Genomic DNA, 19107 nt, shown 5'->3' with positions numbered 1-19107 from the left:
TCCAAGTTAAATCCCAGCTCAGATGTAGCAAAGCAGCCCACACACTCAGCTACTGCTCTCAGCCGATTCAAATTTAATTTACATGAATAAAAATGTAAATAAGGTGAACTGGAATAGTGCTGTCAACGCATCACTAGCGGACTGGAAATTTTAATACGTATTCAATTAAGATCGTCACTAATAAATCCAATAGGGAATTCAGTCTGAAAAACAACCATTCACCACTACTCCCGGCTTTCTGTCCCTTAGCCAATTTCGTATCCACACTGCCACCGTCCCTTTAATCTCACGGGCTTCTATTTTGCCAACAAGTGGTACTTTGCCTTTTGAAAGTCCATATACACAACATCAACTGCACTACCCTCATCAACTCTCCCTGTTACTTCATCAAAGAACTTGATCAAGTTAGTCAAACACGATTTGCAGTTAACAAATCCGTGCTGACTTTCATTTATTAGCCCAATATTTTTCCAAATGCCAATTAATTTTGTCCTGGATTATTGTCTCTATAAAAGTTCCCCCACCACATTAAACTGACTGGCCTGTAGTTGCCGGGTTTATCCCTCTCCCCCTTTATTTAAAAACCAGGGGTGTAACATCTGCAATCCTCCAGTCCTCTGGCACCACCCCCATAGCTAAGGTGGATTGGAAGATTGTGGTCAGAACCTCCGCAATTTCAACCCTTACAGCCCTCAGAAACCTAGGATGCATCCCATCCGGACTGAGTGACTTTACTACTTTGTGGACTACCAACCTTTTAACTGCATCCTCTATCTATTTTGATCCTATCCAATATTGCTGCTACCTCCTACTTTATTGCTACATTCTCTTCTCTAGTGAAGACAGAGGCAAAGTCCTCATTTAGTACCTCAGCCATGCCCACTGCCTCCACAAGAATATCTGCTTTTTAGTCTTTATTCGGCCCCACCCTTCCTTTGACTAATCTTTTATAATTTATATGTTTATAAAAGACTTGAGGTCCCTTTTATGTTAGCAGCTAATCTATTCTCATACTCGCTCTTTGCCCCTCTTATTCCCTTTGTTAGATCTCCGCTGTGCTTTCTATATTCAGCTTGGCTCTCTACTGTATTATGTACCTTACATGTCATAAGTCTACTTTTCCTGTCTCATTTTGACCTCTATTTAGACTTCTACGGAGTTCTTGCTTTGGATGCTCTTCCTTTCCCCCTCCTGGGAATGTATCTACTCTGTACCCAAACCATCTCCCCTTTGAAGGGCTCCCATTGTTCAAATACTCTTTTGCCTCCCAATTTTTGATTCCAATTCACCTGCGCCAGATCTCTTTTCAGCTGACTGAAGTTCACCCTCCTCCAGTTAAGTATTTTTATGCTAGATTGTTGTCATTTACCATAACTATTCTAAACCTGATACTACATGATCACTGTTCCCCAAAATGCTCTCCCACACTGAAACACGCTCCACTTCATTCCCCAGAACTAGATCCAGCACTGCTTCCTTCCTCATTGGGCTGGACACACACTGATCAAGAACAAGTAAGACAGGCTAAGTAAGTGGGCAGAGATTTGGCAGATGGAATACAATACTGGAAAGTGTGAGGTTATGCACTTTGGCAGGAAAAATCATAGAGCAAGTTATTATCTTAATGGCAAGAAACTGGAAAGCACTGAAGTACAAAGGGATCTGGGGGTCCTGGTGCACGAAACTCAAAAGGTTAGTATGCAGGTGCAGCAATGGATTAAGAAGGCCAATGGAATGTTGGCTTTCATTACTAGGGGGATAGAATACAAAAATAGGGAGGTATTGCTTCAGTTGTACAAGGTATTGGTGAGACCGCACCTGGAATACTGCGTACAGTTTTGGTGTCCATGCTTAAGAAAGGACATACTTGCTCTCGAGTCAGTACAAAGAAGGTTCACTCGGTTAATCCCGGGGATGAGGGGATGGACATATGAGGAGAGGTTGAGTAGATTGGGACTCTACTCATTGGAGTTCAGAAGAATGAGAGGCGATCTTATTGAAACATATAAGATTGTGAAGGGGTTGGATCGGGTGGATGCGGGGAGGATGTTCCCGATGATGGGTGAAACTAGAACTAGGGGGCATAGTCTTAGAATAAGGGGCTGCTCTTTCAAAACTGAGATGAGGAGGAACTACTTCACTCAGAGGGTGGTAGGTCCATGGAATATGCTGCCCCAAAAAACTGTAGAAGCTACATCATTACATAAATTTAAAACAGAAATAGACAGTTTCCTAGAAGTAAAGGGAATTAAGGGTTACGGGGAGCGGGCAGGAATTTGGACATGAGTCTAGGTTCGGATCGGTCATGGCCCTGTGGGTAGCGGAGCGGGCCCAGGGGCCGTGTAGCCTGATCCTGCTCCTATTTCGTGTGTCTACTTCTGTTAGATGCAGGAGATGGTTCTGTGATAGTGGATTGGCAGTTAGGATCAGATCAGCCATGATCTTATTGAATGGCGGAGCAGGCTCGAGGGGCCGATTGGCCTACTCCTGCTCCTATTTCTTATGTTCTTATGTTATGTTCTTGCACACATTTCATGAATTCCTCCCCCTCTTTGCCCTTTACACTGTTACCATCCCAGTCTATATTCGGATAATTGAAGCCCCCCGTTATCATTACTCTGGAGTTCTTGCATCTCGCTGTAATTTGCCTGCAAATTTGTTCCTCTATCTCCTTCCCACTACAGGAAACTCTTTTTTATCCGGCACCGACGGGCCCGGCATGGTGCCAGTTTATCAAAAAGTCCGGATTACAGAGAGGTGTAGTAAAAGGTACGAGAGCTCCGTACACGGCCACAGATCCAGGCGTCCCTGTTGCATAGCAACAGGTGCAGGAACCCCGGCCACAGACCAAGCGTCCCTGTTGCACAGCAACAGGTGCAGCAACCCCGGTTACACGGCCACAGATCCAGGAACGGCCACTAATATGAAGTAAAACTTACCTGAACCTACTCCTGAATTCTGCCGGTTAACACAGATTTCCAGTTATTTAGGTGCCGGTACATCAAGAGTTTCCTGTATTTGGTGGCCCATAGTGTACACCCAGCAGTGTAATGGCTCCTTTATTGTTTCTTAATTCTAACCAAATAGATTCTGTCTTTGACCCCCCCGCGCCCCCCCCCCCCCTCAGCTACATCAACCCTCTCCAGGGCTGTAACAGCATCTTTGATCAATACGGTCACCCCTCCTTTTTTTCCTTCCCTATCTTTCCTGAATACCTTGTAGCCAGAATATTAAGTTCCCAATCCTCCCCTTCTTTCAGCCAGGTCTCTGTTATTGCCACTTTATCATAGTCCCATGTGACAATTTGTGCCTGCAGCTCATTAACCTTATTTACCACGCTCCGTGCATGCATTTACGCACATGCACGCCAAACCCATCCACTCCTTTCCTCCCCCCCCCCCCTTTCCTTTTGTTTCTCTCTCACACCTGGCAGCTATCTTTTGCCCTGCCAGTACACTTTACACCTAATCCCAGCCTATTACCATCTCGTCTAGCTTCTAATCTCTTTTACTTCTTTTGGTTCTTTTATTCTTTTGTCCGATCGCAGCCCTGCCTTCGGTCTAGTTCCTTTTCTCTCCAGTTTTGAAGAAGGGTCAAACCCGAAACGTCAACTCAAATTTCTCTCCACGGATGTTGCCTGACCTGCTGAGTTTTTCCAGCATTTTCTGTTGTTATTTCGGATTTCCAACATCTGCAGTATTTTGCTATCGTACTAGGTTGCCTCGCATTTGCCCACGTCTGTTCCCTCCTATTTCTGAACTATTCTTTACTCGAGTGCCATTTGTTTCTCCCAGTCCTCTGCGCACCTCGTTTCTCCTCTTAATGCTACATCCTGGCACCCATCCCCGTCAAATTAGTTTAAACCCTCCCACACAGCACCAGTTAACCTTAGATAACAGAAAACCTCAGCAGGCCAGGGCAGCATCCGTGGAGAGAGAAACAGAGTTAACGTTTCAGGTCGAAGACCTTTCGCCAGAACTGGAAAAGAGCAGATTTAAAAGCAAGTTTAGGGGCTGGGAAATGGGGGAGGGGATGAAAGAACAAAAGGGAAGATCTGTGATAGGATAGAAGGCAGGAGAGGTAAAGAGGCATTAAGAGATATTCAAGGCAAGAGGAGATGGTAATGGGACAGGTTAAGGAACAAAGGATGGCTCTAGATGAAGTGTAAATTGCGCTGGCAGAATGAAGAACAGCTGCCGTGTGGGGGAGAAGAAAAAACACAAACAAAAAGTGTGGATAAAAATATATATATGATAGGAGCCGAGGTTATGATCTGAAATTGTTGAACTCAATGTTGAGTCCAGAAGGCTGTAAAGTGCCTAATCGAAAGATGAGGTGCTGTTCCTCGAGCTTACGTTGAGCTTCCGTGGAACAATGCAAGAGGCCAAGGACGGTGAGGTCTGAGTGGGAGTGGAGCGGTGGATTAAAATGACAGGCAACCGGAAGCTCAGAGTCACCCTTACGGACTGAATGGAGGTGTTCGGTAAAGCGGTCACCCAATCTGCGTTTGGTCTCCTCAATGTAGAGGAGACCACATCGTGAGCAGCGAATACAGTATACTAAATTGCAAGAAGTACAAGTAAATCGCTGTTTCACCTGGAAGGGGTGTTTGGGGCCCTGGACAGTGGGAAGGGGGGAGGTATAGGGGCAGGTGTTGCATCTCCTGCGCTTGCACGGGAAGGTGCCGGGCGAAAGGGAATGGGTGTTGGGGGTGATAGAGTGGACTAGGGTGTTGCGGAGGGAGCAGTCCCTACGGAATGCTGAAAGGGTAGGTGAGGGGAAGATGTGTTTGGTGGTGGGATCACGCTGGAGATGACGGAAATGGCGGACGATGATCCGTTGAATGTGGAGGCTGGTGGGGTGAAAGGTGAGGACAAGGGGAACCCTATCGTGGTTCCGGGGAGGGAGGGGCAGGGGTGAGGGCAGAAGTGCAGGAGATAGAACGGACACGGTCGAGGGCCGTGTCAACCACTGTAGAGGGGAATCCTCGGTTGAGGAAAAAGGAAGACATGTCGGAAGCACTGGTATGGAAGGTGGCACCAGTTAACCTTCCTGCATGGACATTGGTCCCGGCTCTGTTGGGGTGCAACCCGTCCACCTTGAACATGTCCCTCCTGTCCCAGAACTGGTCCCAATGCCCCAGGAATCTGAAGTGCTCCCTCTTGCACCATTTCTCCAACCTGTCTTATCCTACTATTCCTATACTCACTAGCACGTGGCACTGGGAGTAATCCAGAGATTACTACCTTTGAGGTCCTGCTCTTTAGAATTTCCTCCCGAGCTCCTGAAACTCTGCCTGCAGGACCTGAACCGTTTTCCTTTCTACGTCATTGGTTCCCACATGGACCACGATTTCTGGCTGTTCCTCAAAATGTTCACCTGTCACTCACAGTTCCCGACGTTCATCACCTCCCGCACACTCGCTCACCTCCGGCTAGATAGCTGCCTCCGTGGTGCAGCATGTGTGGTGTATGTAACCTGTTCCACCTTGAGAACTTAAGCCTGGTCCACCTTAAGAAAGGTACTACTTTCTTTGGCTGCTGTATACGTAATACCGGTGGTGACCACACCGGTATATAAGCACAGTGTAATAATATTGTATTCAGTATAGTCCGACCTCCAACCAGTAAAGACCTGTTGAATTTACTCTTGTGGTCTGTGTAGTAATTCTCACTATAACACACAGACTTAACAGTGGCGACGAGTCCGATTCTTACCCTGCTGCAGTAATTTTCCACGGCGACTTCGTCCACAGACAGGACGTCGAAGAGAGGTTTCCACCCTCATCACCTACGGGAAGACACGTCGAGCGGCAAGCATCGAGCAACCGGAGTGCAGAAGACATCCTGACCTCGAAGCCTCCATCAGCGACTGTCAGCTTCTTCTACTACCTCGTGGTGGGTAAGCCGGGCAGCGACGCGACAGAAAGTCAACCGCGTTGGCTGTACAGACGGGGCTGGGAAGACGGAGGAATAAGGGCGGTTAGGTCGATCGCGACCAGAGATAAGGGCCGGGCCGCTTTCGAGCGAGAGGCGCAGCGCGGGACATCGATCGCGACCGGAGATAAGGGCCGCATTCGGGCTAAAGGTGCAGCGTCTGGGGAAACTGAAGGCGCGAGAGCCGCGGTGAAGCGGAGACAGCGTCGGGGGACGAGTGAAGACCGCCAAGCGCGGGAAAACCGCCATTTTGTGGGCGGAGGACGACGGCAAGCCGCCATCTTAGATAACATTAAAAATACGATAAATTGCTACGATGCCTAAACATGGGAACATTAATGCCTTCGACAGTGATATAGAAGACTGGGCTATGTATGTAGAACGCATACAAAACTATTGTAAGGCAAATAAAATTCCTGAGACAGATAAGCACTAACATTACTAAACTTAATGGGTGCGAAGACATACGGGCAATTGAAACACCTGTTATCACCAGATGAACCGGCGGATAAGACGTTCGACAGATTGTTATTGTCCTAAAAATCATCTTAGCCCCACGCCGCTGATGCTAGCGGAACGATTTAAATTTTACAATAGAAGGACAGCTGCAAAATGAAAGCAATGCTGAATATTTGATGGAATTACGTTAAGCTAGCAAAATATTGTCAGTTTGGAACGGGACTGACAGAGGCACTTCGAGATAGATTTGTGTGTGGTTTATTTAAACAGGATACACAAAGGCGACTGCTCAAGGAGAATGAGCTGTCTCTCGAGAAGGCGGGTCACTATGGCAGCAGCACACGAGGCCGCAGCGAGAGGCACGGCAGTAATGCAGCTACGGCCACCGGAACTCGGTACAAGCAAATTGGGTTTGAGTTCTGTCAAATGTTATCGGTGTGGAAAGGACAACGCACGATCAGAACCAGTGTTGGGTTAAAAACCAAGAATGCAGAACGTGTGGCAGGCTTGGCCACATAGCTAAAGTATGCCGGTCAGGAAAGAAGACCAGCAATAAAAAGTCACCGCAAGGAAAATATGCAAAGGTACACAAGGTGACAAAGAACAGTTTGACCGAACAGAAGTCAGATTCAGACGCTAGCAGTAATGAACTGGATAGCTTAAGAATACACAACGTTGGTAAGGATACAGACCTCCAGACAATTTGGGTCACTCTTCAGATAGGAGTCCAAGTAAAAATGGAATTGGACACTGGATCGGCATTGACAGTCATGAATAAGAAAGATTACAGAAGGTTATTCCAACATATTCCCTTACAGGATACGGAGATTATATTGAAAACGTACACGGGGCAAAGAGTGTACCCCATCGGAAAAATAGAGGTAGAAGTGGGCCACAAGGGCGAAGGAAGCAAGTAATGGACTTATATGTGCTACCTGAAGGAGGTCCACCACTACTAGGACGGGAGTGGATTAGGAAAATGAATATGGACTGGCACTCCTTAAAAGCACTAACCGGTAGATTCCGGGGAAACAGCTGTCAAACCTAAACGATTGTCCAGAATATTGGATGAGGCTAAAGAGGTGTTCCAGCCGGGACTGGAACACAGAGGAATTACGGCAATCATCAGATTGATGAAACATGCACAACCAAAATTTTTTAAAGCCAGACCGGTACCCTATGCAATACGACCTGCGGTTGAAGCGGAGCTGGAAGCACTAGAACGTTCAGGGTACTGTCTAAAGTAGGTTGGAGTGAGTGGGCTACGCCCATTGTTCCCGTTAATGAAACGTCCTGCGAACAATAAGCCAGGAGATCCAGGGAAGGTTCGCATCTGTGGAGATTTCAAGATCACCGTTAATCCGGTGCTTCACACGGTGCAGGTATCCGCTTCACGGATTGAGGATATTTTCGCTTCACTGTCTGGCGGGAAACACTTCACCAAGATAGACCCTGGCGCAGGCGTACTTGCAGATGGAGGTTGAAGAAGAGTCACGCCAATACCTCACGATCAACACGCATCGAGGGTTGTACCGGTACAATAGGCTGGTTTTTGGTGTGGCATCGGCTCTGCAATTTGGCAGAGGGCCATGGAGCAGGTATTACAGGAATTCCAGGCACACAATGTTACCTGGACGACATTCTGATCACAGGTGATGGTGATGAACAGCATCTCGCTAACTTGGAAACTGGTGCCTCAACAGACTGAAAGAGTATGGACTTAGAGTAAATCGGCAGAAATGTGAGTTCTTCCAGAAGCGGATCTCGTACTGTGGTCATGTCATTGACCGGGAGGGGCTTCATAAGTCTCCTGACAAGATAGCGGCAGTTGTAAAGGCTCCCGCTCCGGAGAATGTCTCTCAGTGAGGTACGTTTCTAGGATTAATTACTTATTACCATAAATTTCTGCCAAATCTATCCACGTGCTGCATCCGTTGAACGCTCTTTTACAGAAAGGGGTACCATGGGACTGTGGCGAAAACTGTAAGAAGGCATTTCGCAAAAGCAAAGAATTGATCACCTCAGAGGAAGTGTTGGCTCACTTCAACCCGACACTGCCTATTCGGTTGGCTTGTGATGCTTCTCCATATGGTATTGGGGCAGTACCCTCACATAAATTGCCCAAATGGCACGGAAAGGCCAGTCGCGTTTGCATCCAGATCATTGACCTCCGCTGAGCGCAACTATGCGCAGATCGATAGGGAGGCCCTTAGCCTTGTATGGGGAGTGAAGAAGTTTAATCATTACCTACAGGGTCAAAAATTCACACTTCTGACGACCATCAACCGTTGGTGTCCAATTTTTAACCCTAAGAAGGGTGTTTCTGGTGATGACAGCACAGCGTCTCCAGAGATGGTCTCTTTTCTAGGGCACATCAATATCAGATAGAATTCAAAGGTACGAAACAGCATGGCAATGCTGATGGCCTATCGCGCCTGCCACTACCTGAAGATGAAGACACGACGGAAGTTGACCCTGTTGAGTATTTCATTCGACCATAATCGAGTGTTTACCTGTCACCAACGCAAGTTATTGAAAAGAGAAACCAGGAACGACCCGACACTGTCAGTGTCACGAGGTTGACATGTGACAATGGATGGCCAACACGGGGTGATCCTCTGTACCCGGCATACTCGGACAAGGCGAGACCAGCTGTCCGTTCTGCAACTGTGTACTTATATGTACGGACAAGAGTGATTATTCCTCCCAAGAAAGAGTTTTAAAAGAACTACATGAAGGTCATCTGGGGGGGGGGGGGGGGGGGGGGGGGGAGTTAAAATGAAAAGTCTTGCTAGGGCTTACGTATGGTGGCCGGGTATTGACTAACAGATTGAGGAGTTAACGAAACGCTGCGCTGGGTGTCAAAAAGTGCAAAATGCACCTCCGATAGCACCGCTACACCCATGGGAATGGCCTTCAGCCCCATGGCAACGCGTACACATTGACTTTGCTGGTCCATTCATGGACTCCATGTTCCTAATCGCGGTGGACGCACATTCCAAATGGCCAGAAGTCATCAAGATGAATACCACTACTTCAGAAAAGACAATTGCGGTGTTAAGAACAATATTCGCAAGGAACGGATTGCCAGAACAGATCTGTTCGGACAACGGACCACAGTTTGTATCGGAAGAATGCCAACAATTCTTAAAGAAGAATGGAGTTAAACATTATACCTCTGCCCCATATCATCCGGCGACAAACGGGTTGGCTGAAAGATTTGTCCAGACATTCAAAAAGGCTATTAAGGCCATGAATGATGATCAGATTCCGCTGCAACACAAGGTCGATAAGTTCCTGATGTCATATAGAAACGCCGATCATGCCGTGACTAACCAAAGTCCTGCTATGATGTTTTATAACAGGAGGTTGCGGTCCAAGTTGGACTTGTTAAAACCAAATGTGCGGAGGGAAGTGGAAAACAAACAGTTTCAGCATATTAACAGCAAGACCACTCGAACTTTCGACGTAGGACAACCAGTGATGGCAAGGGGCTATGGAAACGACAAATGGCAGTCCGGAACAATCCGGGCCAGACAAGGACCTCTGATGTACACCGTAGATATTGGTCATAATGTGATAAGGCGTCATGCGGATCAACTGGTAGAGTCGAGAGCAAGGGTCGAACCCATGGTTGTGACAGAGACAGCTGTGGAAGATGTTCATGAACCTGAAGCATCTACCTCGGCCGAGAATGTATTTGATGATGATGACACCCAATACATTGGCAACCAACTAGAGGAGGCACCTCAACAACAAGAATCAGAGACCACTGAAAGGCGTTATCCAAGCCGAATCAGAAAGCCTCCTGAGAGACTGAACCTTTGAACTGTTATACCTGAAGTTATATATATGTATATATGTTATGTTTATTTGGGGATATGACTGTTAAGCTAAAAAGGGAGGATTGTGGTGTATGTAACCTGTTCCACCTTAAGAGAACGTAAGCCTGGTCCACCTTAAGAAAGGTACTACTTTCTTTGGCTGCTGTATACGTAATACCGGTGGTGACCACACCGGTATATAAGCACAGTGTAATAATATTGTATTCAGTATAGTCCGACCTCCAACCAGTAAAGACCTGTTGAATTTACTCTTGTGGTCTGTGTAGTAATTCTCACTATAACACACAGACTTAACAGCATGGGGAGGGATGGGATGCAAAAGGTCATTTCACTTATTTTCATCTTGTTACATGGTCCAAGGCACCAAAGGGAAAGATTTCGGACAGAGTGATTTCAGCAAGTCTTACAGATAAAACTGAAGGAGAAATACGTCAGCCCCGTCAAATTTAGATTTTTCTTCATGTTTAATGTTACGAGACAAACATTCTCAGGAATTCTTTTTTTATTTTTATTTTTTTTAAACATCTTTCTCTCCATCTCTCTTGAAGGAGACAATTTGCCAGGGGGTGGCTCCCAGCTGGGGGGGGGTAAAGCACCCTGGTCCCTCACTTAAGCGGCCATTCTTCTTTTGGGAGTGTCGGCGGGCTATTCAACTTTGGGAAGCACCACAGCGGTGTCCTCACTCAAACAGGGATAGTGCAGGCTCACTGAATACACAGGGTACTGTGCACTGTTCTGGTCTCCATATTTTAAAAGGGATATAGAGGCATTGGAAGAGATGCAGAAAACTTTAACTTGAAAAGAGAATGCTGAGGGGTGACCTAATAGAGGCCTAAAATTATGAAGGGGTTTGATAGGGTATACATAGAGAAGATATTTCCACTTGTACGGGAGTCCAAAACTAGGGATCATAAAAAGACAGTCACTAGTAAGGAATTCAGGGGAAACTTCTTTACCCAGAGAGTGTGAGAATGTGGAACTCGCTACCACGGAGTGGTTGAAGCGAATAGTGTAGATGCATTTAAGGGGAAGCTAGATAAACACCTGAGAGTGAAAGGAATAGAAGGGTATGCTGATAGGGTTAGATGAAGAGGGGTGGGAGCCTCACGTGTGGAGCAGAAACACCGGCACGGACCAGTTGTGCCAAATGGCCTGTTTCTGTGCTGTACATTCTATGTAACTGCTGCAGATCAACACTCCAAGGAGACCAAAGGTAACCTGAAATCATGACTACACCCAACAATCAAACAACTTATTTGCAAATATTTAACCCGGTACCCACACAGGTTCCATTCATATCGCAAGGCCGGAGTGTCGGAAAATACCCTTCAATGACTTTGGATAGACTCAGTGTTTCACTGGTATCTCAGACACCAAATGCCTGCTATTGAAGGAGAGGAATTGAAGGCTTGGGAAACTAATTCATGTGTCAACGTGCCTGCGAATGTGGACTGGCACTGGCTGCGAAACACAACAAGGCTGAACTTAGACTCAACGCCCCGACTCCTCCCAGTGGCTCCGTTGGTGGGGGCACTCCCCAGCGTGGAACGGAGCCACGGTCCTGCAAGGCCCAGCTTTGATCCCCGGGGCATGCTGACTTTGATTGTGCACATTCCAGCTCTGGAGGGTTATTTTACTGTAATCCTGATGTTCCACTTCACTACCACAAAGTTAGCACCTGCTTCAATGTCAGGCTGAAGGAGCTGAAACTGCAAAATCAGTCAGACCAGGGAGACCGCAGATTCCCAGAGCCTGCCAGCAGAGTTAAAGCCAACAGCTCCCATTGCGACCTAACTGATAAAGACATTGCCTGGTGCATTACTGAGCCACACAGAAGGCCCCAGGTCTGATTCCTGTTTCATGCGGAGTTGGGGGCTACAATTGATCTCCATGTTCCTGGACATGGAACGGTCAGGAGGTTGGTGGGGGGGGGGGGGGGGTGCGGAGGGAAAGTTAGTGCTGTACCCTGCTCCTGTTCACTGCCCAGTGATCCTCGCTGCAAAGTGTATGCATGCGGACACTGGAAGACGACTCGGCGATGCCCTCTGCAGTCGAATATTTCACTGTTTAGGCTTGCAAAAAAAATGGACGAGGAACCGCAGAACTGCCAGCGCTCTTGGAACCCGTAACCCAGCAAGAGTCGGAAAGAAAAGGGCAGAGAACTGAAGATAAATCAAAGGAAATACTGTTTTTTTTAAAAAACACAACATTCAAAGAGTTGATTGCAATCTGGGAACCATCCCCAAGACAAAACACAGGAGACTGAGCAAGAGTTCTGTGTATTGTCTACGTGCAGTCAACAGACACAGACACGCATGAACCATACAGTACCAGGCTCGAGATTTTGGCCCACTTGTGTGTTCCGTGCCGCCCGGGAGCGGTTTAATCAGACTGCAAACACTCGCCTGATCCAAGTCCATTTCCTTTAGACTCAGCTTGGACCAATATCAGGAAGTGGGAGTTTAGAATTTAAGCTTCACAGTAATTTCACACTGGGTGCAGAAAGTATTCCGCTCACAGCAGCTGTGTGCCGCCATGCAGTTTGAGCTGATAACTGTATTACAATGCAGGAGATTGTAAAGAGATGTTAAATATTCCCAACTGTGCCCCACCGCGGGCAGAAGTGCCGAGCTGTACGAACAGACAGGTTGAGGCAGAGTCTTAATTCGAGTCATAGCTCACTGCAGATCCCTGCTCACTCTGCTGTCTCTCCCAATGCAGTGTTTGAAATCTCGAGACACCCAATGAATGTACTCTCTGAAACCATTCTTTTCTTTAGAAAAGAGAAGAACTGAGAGGTGACCAGATAGAGGTCCTTAAGATTACGAAAAGATTTGATAGGGTAGACTCGGAGAAGATGTTTCCACTTGTGGGTGAGACCAGAAAGAGGGGCCATAAATATAAGAGAGTCACTAATAAATCCAATAGGGAGTTCAGGAGAAACCCCTTCACCCAGAGAGTGGTGAGAATGTGGAACTCGCTACCACAGGGAGTGGTTGAGGCGAATAGTATAGATGCATTTAAGGGGAAGCTAGATAAACACAGGAGGGAGAAAGGAATAGAAGGATATGTTGATGGGGTGAGATGAAGCTCGAGTGGAGCATAAACGCCGGCACGGACCTGTTAGACCAAATGGCCTGTTTCTGTGCTGTAAATACTATGTCAAAGACTGTGCTACGCTTTAGGGAGCTCAAACTCTTCCTCTCCTGAACGTGCTAAATCTTGCTGGTGTATGGGTTTCACGGGCGCTGTCTGCCCTTCGGTGACACACACACACACACACACACTTACTTCCCAGCAGGGGTCAGTGGGTAGCCACTAGGAGCGGGAAATCTAATTTCCTCCGCCCAACCTGAGGTTGACTGCAAAACCCCAAAAACCGACAAAGTTTTTAACAGTGAACAGCAGAACTACAAGTGCTGATGAGTTCATCAAACCTTCGCAATCTTTACTGCTTGGCATAAAAACACTGGTGTGACCTTTACACTGCTTTATCTGTGACCCTCCCCCACACATACACGAGGCAGTCAAACGTTCATCAAGTTCTTCCACAATAATGACTAGAATTCCACGTTCTACTGCGAAGAATGGAATCATTCAAGAATTCAACCCTGGCACAGCAAGAATGTGGAGGTAGCACATGTAACCGAGCTATCCACGCCAGTTACCAAACCTCACACTTTCCCACCACACACCAACCTCTCCCAAACCCCACACCGCCCTCTCCCAAGCCCCACACCGCCCTCTCCCAAATCCCACACCGCCCTCTCCCCACACCGCCCTCTCCCATACCCCACACCGCCCTCTCCCAAACCCCAAACCTCCCCTCCGCACACCGCCCTCTCCCAAACCCCAAACCTCCCCTCCGCACACCGCCCTCTCCCAAACCCCAAACCTCCCCTCCGCACACCGCCCTCTCCCATACCCCACACCGCCCTCTCCCAAACCCCACACCGCCCTCGCCCAAACCCCACACCTCCCCTCCGCACACCGCCCTCTCCCCATACCCCACACCGCCCTCTCCCAAACCCCAAACCTCCCCTCCGCACACCGCCCTCTCCCAAACCCCAAACCTCCCCTCCGCACACCACCCTCTCCCCATACCCCACACCGCCCTCTCCCCATACCGCCCTCTCCCCACACCCCACTCTCCCCATACCCCACACCGCCCTCTCCCCATACCCCACACCGCCCTCTCCCCATACCGCCCTCTCCCCATACCCCACACCGCCCTCTCCCCACACCCCAAACCTCCCCTCCGCACACCGCCCTCTCCCATACCCCACACCGCCCTCTCCCAAACCCCACACCGCCCTCGCCCAAACCCCACACCTCCCCTCCGCACACCGCCCTCTCCCCATACCCCACACCGCCCTCTCCCAAACCCCAAACCTCTCCTCCGCACACCGCCCTCTCCCAAACCCCAAACCTCCCCTCCGCACACCGCCCTCTCCCCATACCCCACACCGCCCTCTCCCCATACCCCACACCGCCCTCTCCCCACACCGCCCTCTCCCCACACCGCCCTCTCCCCACACCGCCCTCTCCCCACACCGCCCTCTCCCCACACCGCCCTCTCCCCACACCGCCCTCTCCCCACACCGCCCTCTCCCCACACCGCCCTCTCCCCACACCGCCCTCTCCCCACACCGCCCTCTCCCCACACCGCCCTCTCCCCACACCGCCCTCTCCCCACACCGCCCTCTCCCCACACCGCCCTCTCCCCACACCGCCCTCTCCCCACACCGCCCTCTCCCCATACCCCACACCGCCCTCTCCCCATACCCCACACCGCCCTCTCCCCATACCGCCCTCTCCCCATACCGCCCTCTCCCCATACCGCCCTCTCCCCATACCCCACACCGCCCTCTCCCCATACCCTACACCGCCCTCTCCCCATACCCCACACCGCCCTCTCCCCATACCGCCCTCTCCCCATACCCCACACCGCCCTCTCCCCATACCCCACACCTCCCCATACCCCACACCGCCCTCTCCCCATACTCCACACCGCCCTCTCCCCATACCCCACACCGCCCTCTCCCCATACTCCACACCGCCCTCTCCCCATACCCCACACCACCCTCTCCCAAACCTCACACCTCCCCTCCGCACTCCACTTATCCTGTACCTGTCCTCCTTTTGCCACCCTGTTCCCTCATTTCATACCTGGCTCCCGTGTGCCATCCTCTCTCCTTATTCCACACCTGCCCTCTCCAGAGTCCCATAATACCGCCCCTCCCCTTCATTGCCATTTTCTCCACAGCTCCTAGAATTGTTCTGAAATAGTTGCTCATTTTGAACCCTACATAAAATCTGAACCTCAAAATGAGTTCAGACGGTGAACTCTTCTACCCACCGTCCCTTAATACCATGCAGCGGAGCTATAAAGGAGTGGGGCTTTTATTATTCGTCACACAGCATGTTCAGCAAACATTTGAAGGTGCATCAGATACGGACGGCAGAGGGGACAGGTTGATGCATGTGTCAGTACTCCAACAGGTCTGAAGTCGTTAACTGCATTCTGTGCAGAATCATCCAGATACATCAAAAAAACTAGAACTCCCTCAATCCAGCTACACAAATTACATATTCTTGGAACTAACCTCTCCATGGGTAATTGCGGACAGAAGAGGATGACTTTGAAGAACGCTCATTTAACAGCCTGGCTGCTTTAACTCACGCTGCTAAATAATTACTTTCCTACAACCAGGGGAATCTGGCAACCTTTAAAGCTACGTCTGTATTTATATCAAATACAAATTTCAATCAGCACTTCAAACAATTTGCAACCGTTCAAAGACTGCTTCTCCCTTCAGGTTTAATTTGATGTACTGAACTGCACCCTTTATAAAGGTGCTCCTGTACATTATATCACACACAGACAGCAGGTCACCTACTGTTAGTGATCTACATCAATCTCGTCACTCTGCCTATTTACCATTAAATGTTGGCCAGACCACGAGGCGAACCCTCCTCTTCTTCACACGGTGCCACGGCATCTTTAACATCCACATGAACAAGACGGCGGGGGCCTCGGTTTAATGTCTCATTTGAAAGACGGCACCTCCGACAGTGCCGCACTCCCTCAGTACTGCAATGAGGGGTCAGTCTGGATTATGGGCTCAACTTCAACAACAACTTGTATTTATATAGCGCCTTTAACGTAGTAAAACATCCCAAGGCACTTCACAGGAGTGTTATAAGACACAATTTGACATTAAGGAGCATCTTAAAAGGAGGAGAGGGGGGTAGCGAGGCGGAGAGGTTAAGGGAGAGAATTCCAGAGCTTCAACTCTCAACTTTCTGGTTCAGAGGCAAGAGAGCTCCCACTGAGCCAAGGCAGAGCCTACTTCATGTAGGACACTCTTCTTTCATTACCTCTGGTATCCAGTCCCAGTAACAGACCTGTAACCACCAGCGCTTCACCCTCATGTTATAGAGCTCAAAATACTCTCTCTAGACACAACCGAGAATCACACTGTTAAGTGTTGCTCACAAATGGGCACAGTGGGGATAACTGGATGAGTGAATGCTGCAGGAGGGAGTCCCTAATGCTAACAGCACATGACAGTTTCCAGTGAACACTGTCCATAATTTGGGCAGCAGTATGCTCCGGTTTTACAAGAAGAGGGGACGATCATTTCAGATATCCAATTACTGAAATCCTACTGACAGCAACACTATCCTAACCCACATGGGTAAAGAGCAGCCCCACGATAAACAAAGCATCTTTTCTAAGAACACTCCTGGGAAAAGGAGGGCCAATGTATACATGGTAATTTGTCCTTTGCTAATAATTATACTTTTAAATAATTACACTTTGAAGACCTGTGGAGCACTAGAACCCAGCAGAGGTCACTGAACCCACCAGCAGCATATGTTAAAGCACAGCTTTCAAAGAGGGATCCCCCAAACCTTAGTGGGCCCCTGATGGGATCCAGGAGGTCCTGAGATTTTGATCTGTCACATTTCTATATTGGTTGATTTACTAACAGGCGGTTTCTGCGACTGAACACTAATAAACACAGCACGGCTCCCTTCGGGTAGCTGACTATCATTCACAAAATTAACACTGGAGGTCCCGGGGTGCCAATATTTATGGGGGGAATGACTGGGAGCGTTGAAACTCACAGGGGACCCTGGAGTGTGCAGGTATTGACAGGAAAGAGTCCCCCTGGAGGGTGTTGGTGTTTAAGGGTGGGCTCCTCGGAGTGTGTTGATATTGGGGAGAGGAGGTCCTGGGCTGTTATTTACAGAGGGTGGGTGTCATTATATGATGAGGTCTCCCCAGATTGTCGATATTTACAGGTGGAGCTATCGGACTGTATCGATATTTACGGGGGGGATTCCCCGGGTCAGTGTCGGTGATTACTGGGGGAGAGGGGGGGTCCCGGGTCCTGAAATGCGGGCTGACCAGCGGAACCCAAAAATACAGAGAGACACCGAGTGAGGACCAGGAGCCGAACCGGCTTCTCCCGGGGACACGTCCCACCTCCGACCGCCCGGTCTCCCGGTACACGGGCACCCCCCCGGGCTCTCCCTCTCCCCACCGGGCTCTCCCTCTCTCCCCACCGGGCTCCCTCTCTCCCCACCGGGCTCCCTCTCTCCCCCGGGCTCTTCCCTCCCCGGGGTTTCCCGCTCACTCACCGCCGGAACATGCTCTCCATGTCTCGGATCTGCTTGCGGGAGAACTCCTTGAACTCGGTGTTGGGGTTGAAGACCCGGAGGCTCCGCTGCTGCGGCTCCGCCGCCCCGTCGTTCAGCTCCCCGCGGCGGAGCAGCTTGGCCGAGAGCTCGTTGTCCGCCGCCGCGGTCGCCAGCTTCTCCTCGGCCACCTGCTCGGACCCTGGCTCCGGCTCCGGCTCCGGCTGCCCATCCCCGATGTCCAGGCGCCGCTGCAGCTTCGAAGCCAGTTCGTCCGAGGCCATCCCGCCAATAGCGGCCGCTCCGCACTGACTGACCGGCGGCCCGGCTGGCCCCGCCCCCACACATCGCCTGGCCACGCCCCATCTAGGACACGCCCACACACATCGCCTGGCCCCGCCCCCACACACCGGCTGACCCCGCCCCCAGCTAGGACACGCCCCACACACCGGCAGGACACGCCCCCACACACAGCCTGACCCCGCCCCCGACACTCCGGCTGGCCCCGCCCCCACACACCTGCTGACCCCGCCCCCATCTAGGACACGCCCCCACACACCGGCAGGCCCCGCCCCCGGCAGGACACGCCCCCACAGACCGCCTGGCCCCGCCCCCACACACCGGCTGGCCCCGCCCCCGGCAGGACACGCCCCCACAGACCGCCTGGTCCCGCCCCCAACTAGGACACGCCCCCCACACACACCGGCTGACCCCGCCCCCGGCAGGACACGCCCCCATCCAGGACACACACCACGGATGGCCACGCCCCCACCCAGGACACGCCCCCACTCCGGCCCGCCCCACACAAGACATGCCCCGCCACTTTCAAGACACGCCCCCAAGGTGGCCCCGCCCCCCATGCCGGACACGCCCCTATTCAGGTTCCGCCTCCGAGTTCGAAGCCACGAGCTTGGAAACCCCGCCCATTCCCGGGAAACCCGCCCATTCCCTGGTAACCCCGCCCCTTCCCTGGAAACCCCGCCCATTCCCGGGAAACCCCGCCCATTCCCTGGAAAGCCCGCCTCCTCCCCTCACCGCCCGCTCGCTCGCCCACCTGAGCTCAGGCCCCGCCCCTGCTCGTCCGTCAGGTTGGTTGCCATGAGGACTCCTGTGCGGGGGGTAATTCCGAGGTTGGGTGATGGTGTGAAGCGGGCGGTATCGAATTGCCTATTGAACACCGGGTCCGACTTTCCTTTCCATAGAAATCAATGGGCGTGATT

General features: G+C 50.5%; 1 protein-coding gene across 2 annotated transcripts in view; it reads right to left on the bottom strand.

Annotated features, from left to right (window-relative positions):
- The window catches only part of efhd2 (EF-hand domain family, member D2), a 74277-nt gene extending 56061 nt beyond the window's left edge, over positions 1–18216 (bottom strand). Inside the window, exon 1 of one of the 2 annotated variants that reach the window (XM_085966939.1) lies at positions 17891–18216. In XM_085966939.1, the coding sequence (XP_085823065.1) occupies positions 17891–18171 (281 nt within the window). In that variant the 5' untranslated portion in view covers positions 18172–18216. The remainder of the gene's footprint in view (positions 1–17890) is intronic. The other variant, XM_085966941.1, reaches the window with a different exon arrangement.
- Between the last annotated feature and the right edge of the window lie 891 nt (positions 18217–19107).

This window comes from Somniosus microcephalus, chromosome 25 (assembly GCF_052327205.1).
Source record: "Somniosus microcephalus isolate GS21.2 chromosome 25, FLI_Smic_1.0, whole genome shotgun sequence".
NCBI classification, from domain to species: Eukaryota; Metazoa; Chordata; class Chondrichthyes; order Squaliformes; family Somniosidae; genus Somniosus; species Somniosus microcephalus.
Note: the sequence above shows the minus strand (reverse complement) of the source record. Positions and strands in the feature narration are given on the sequence as shown.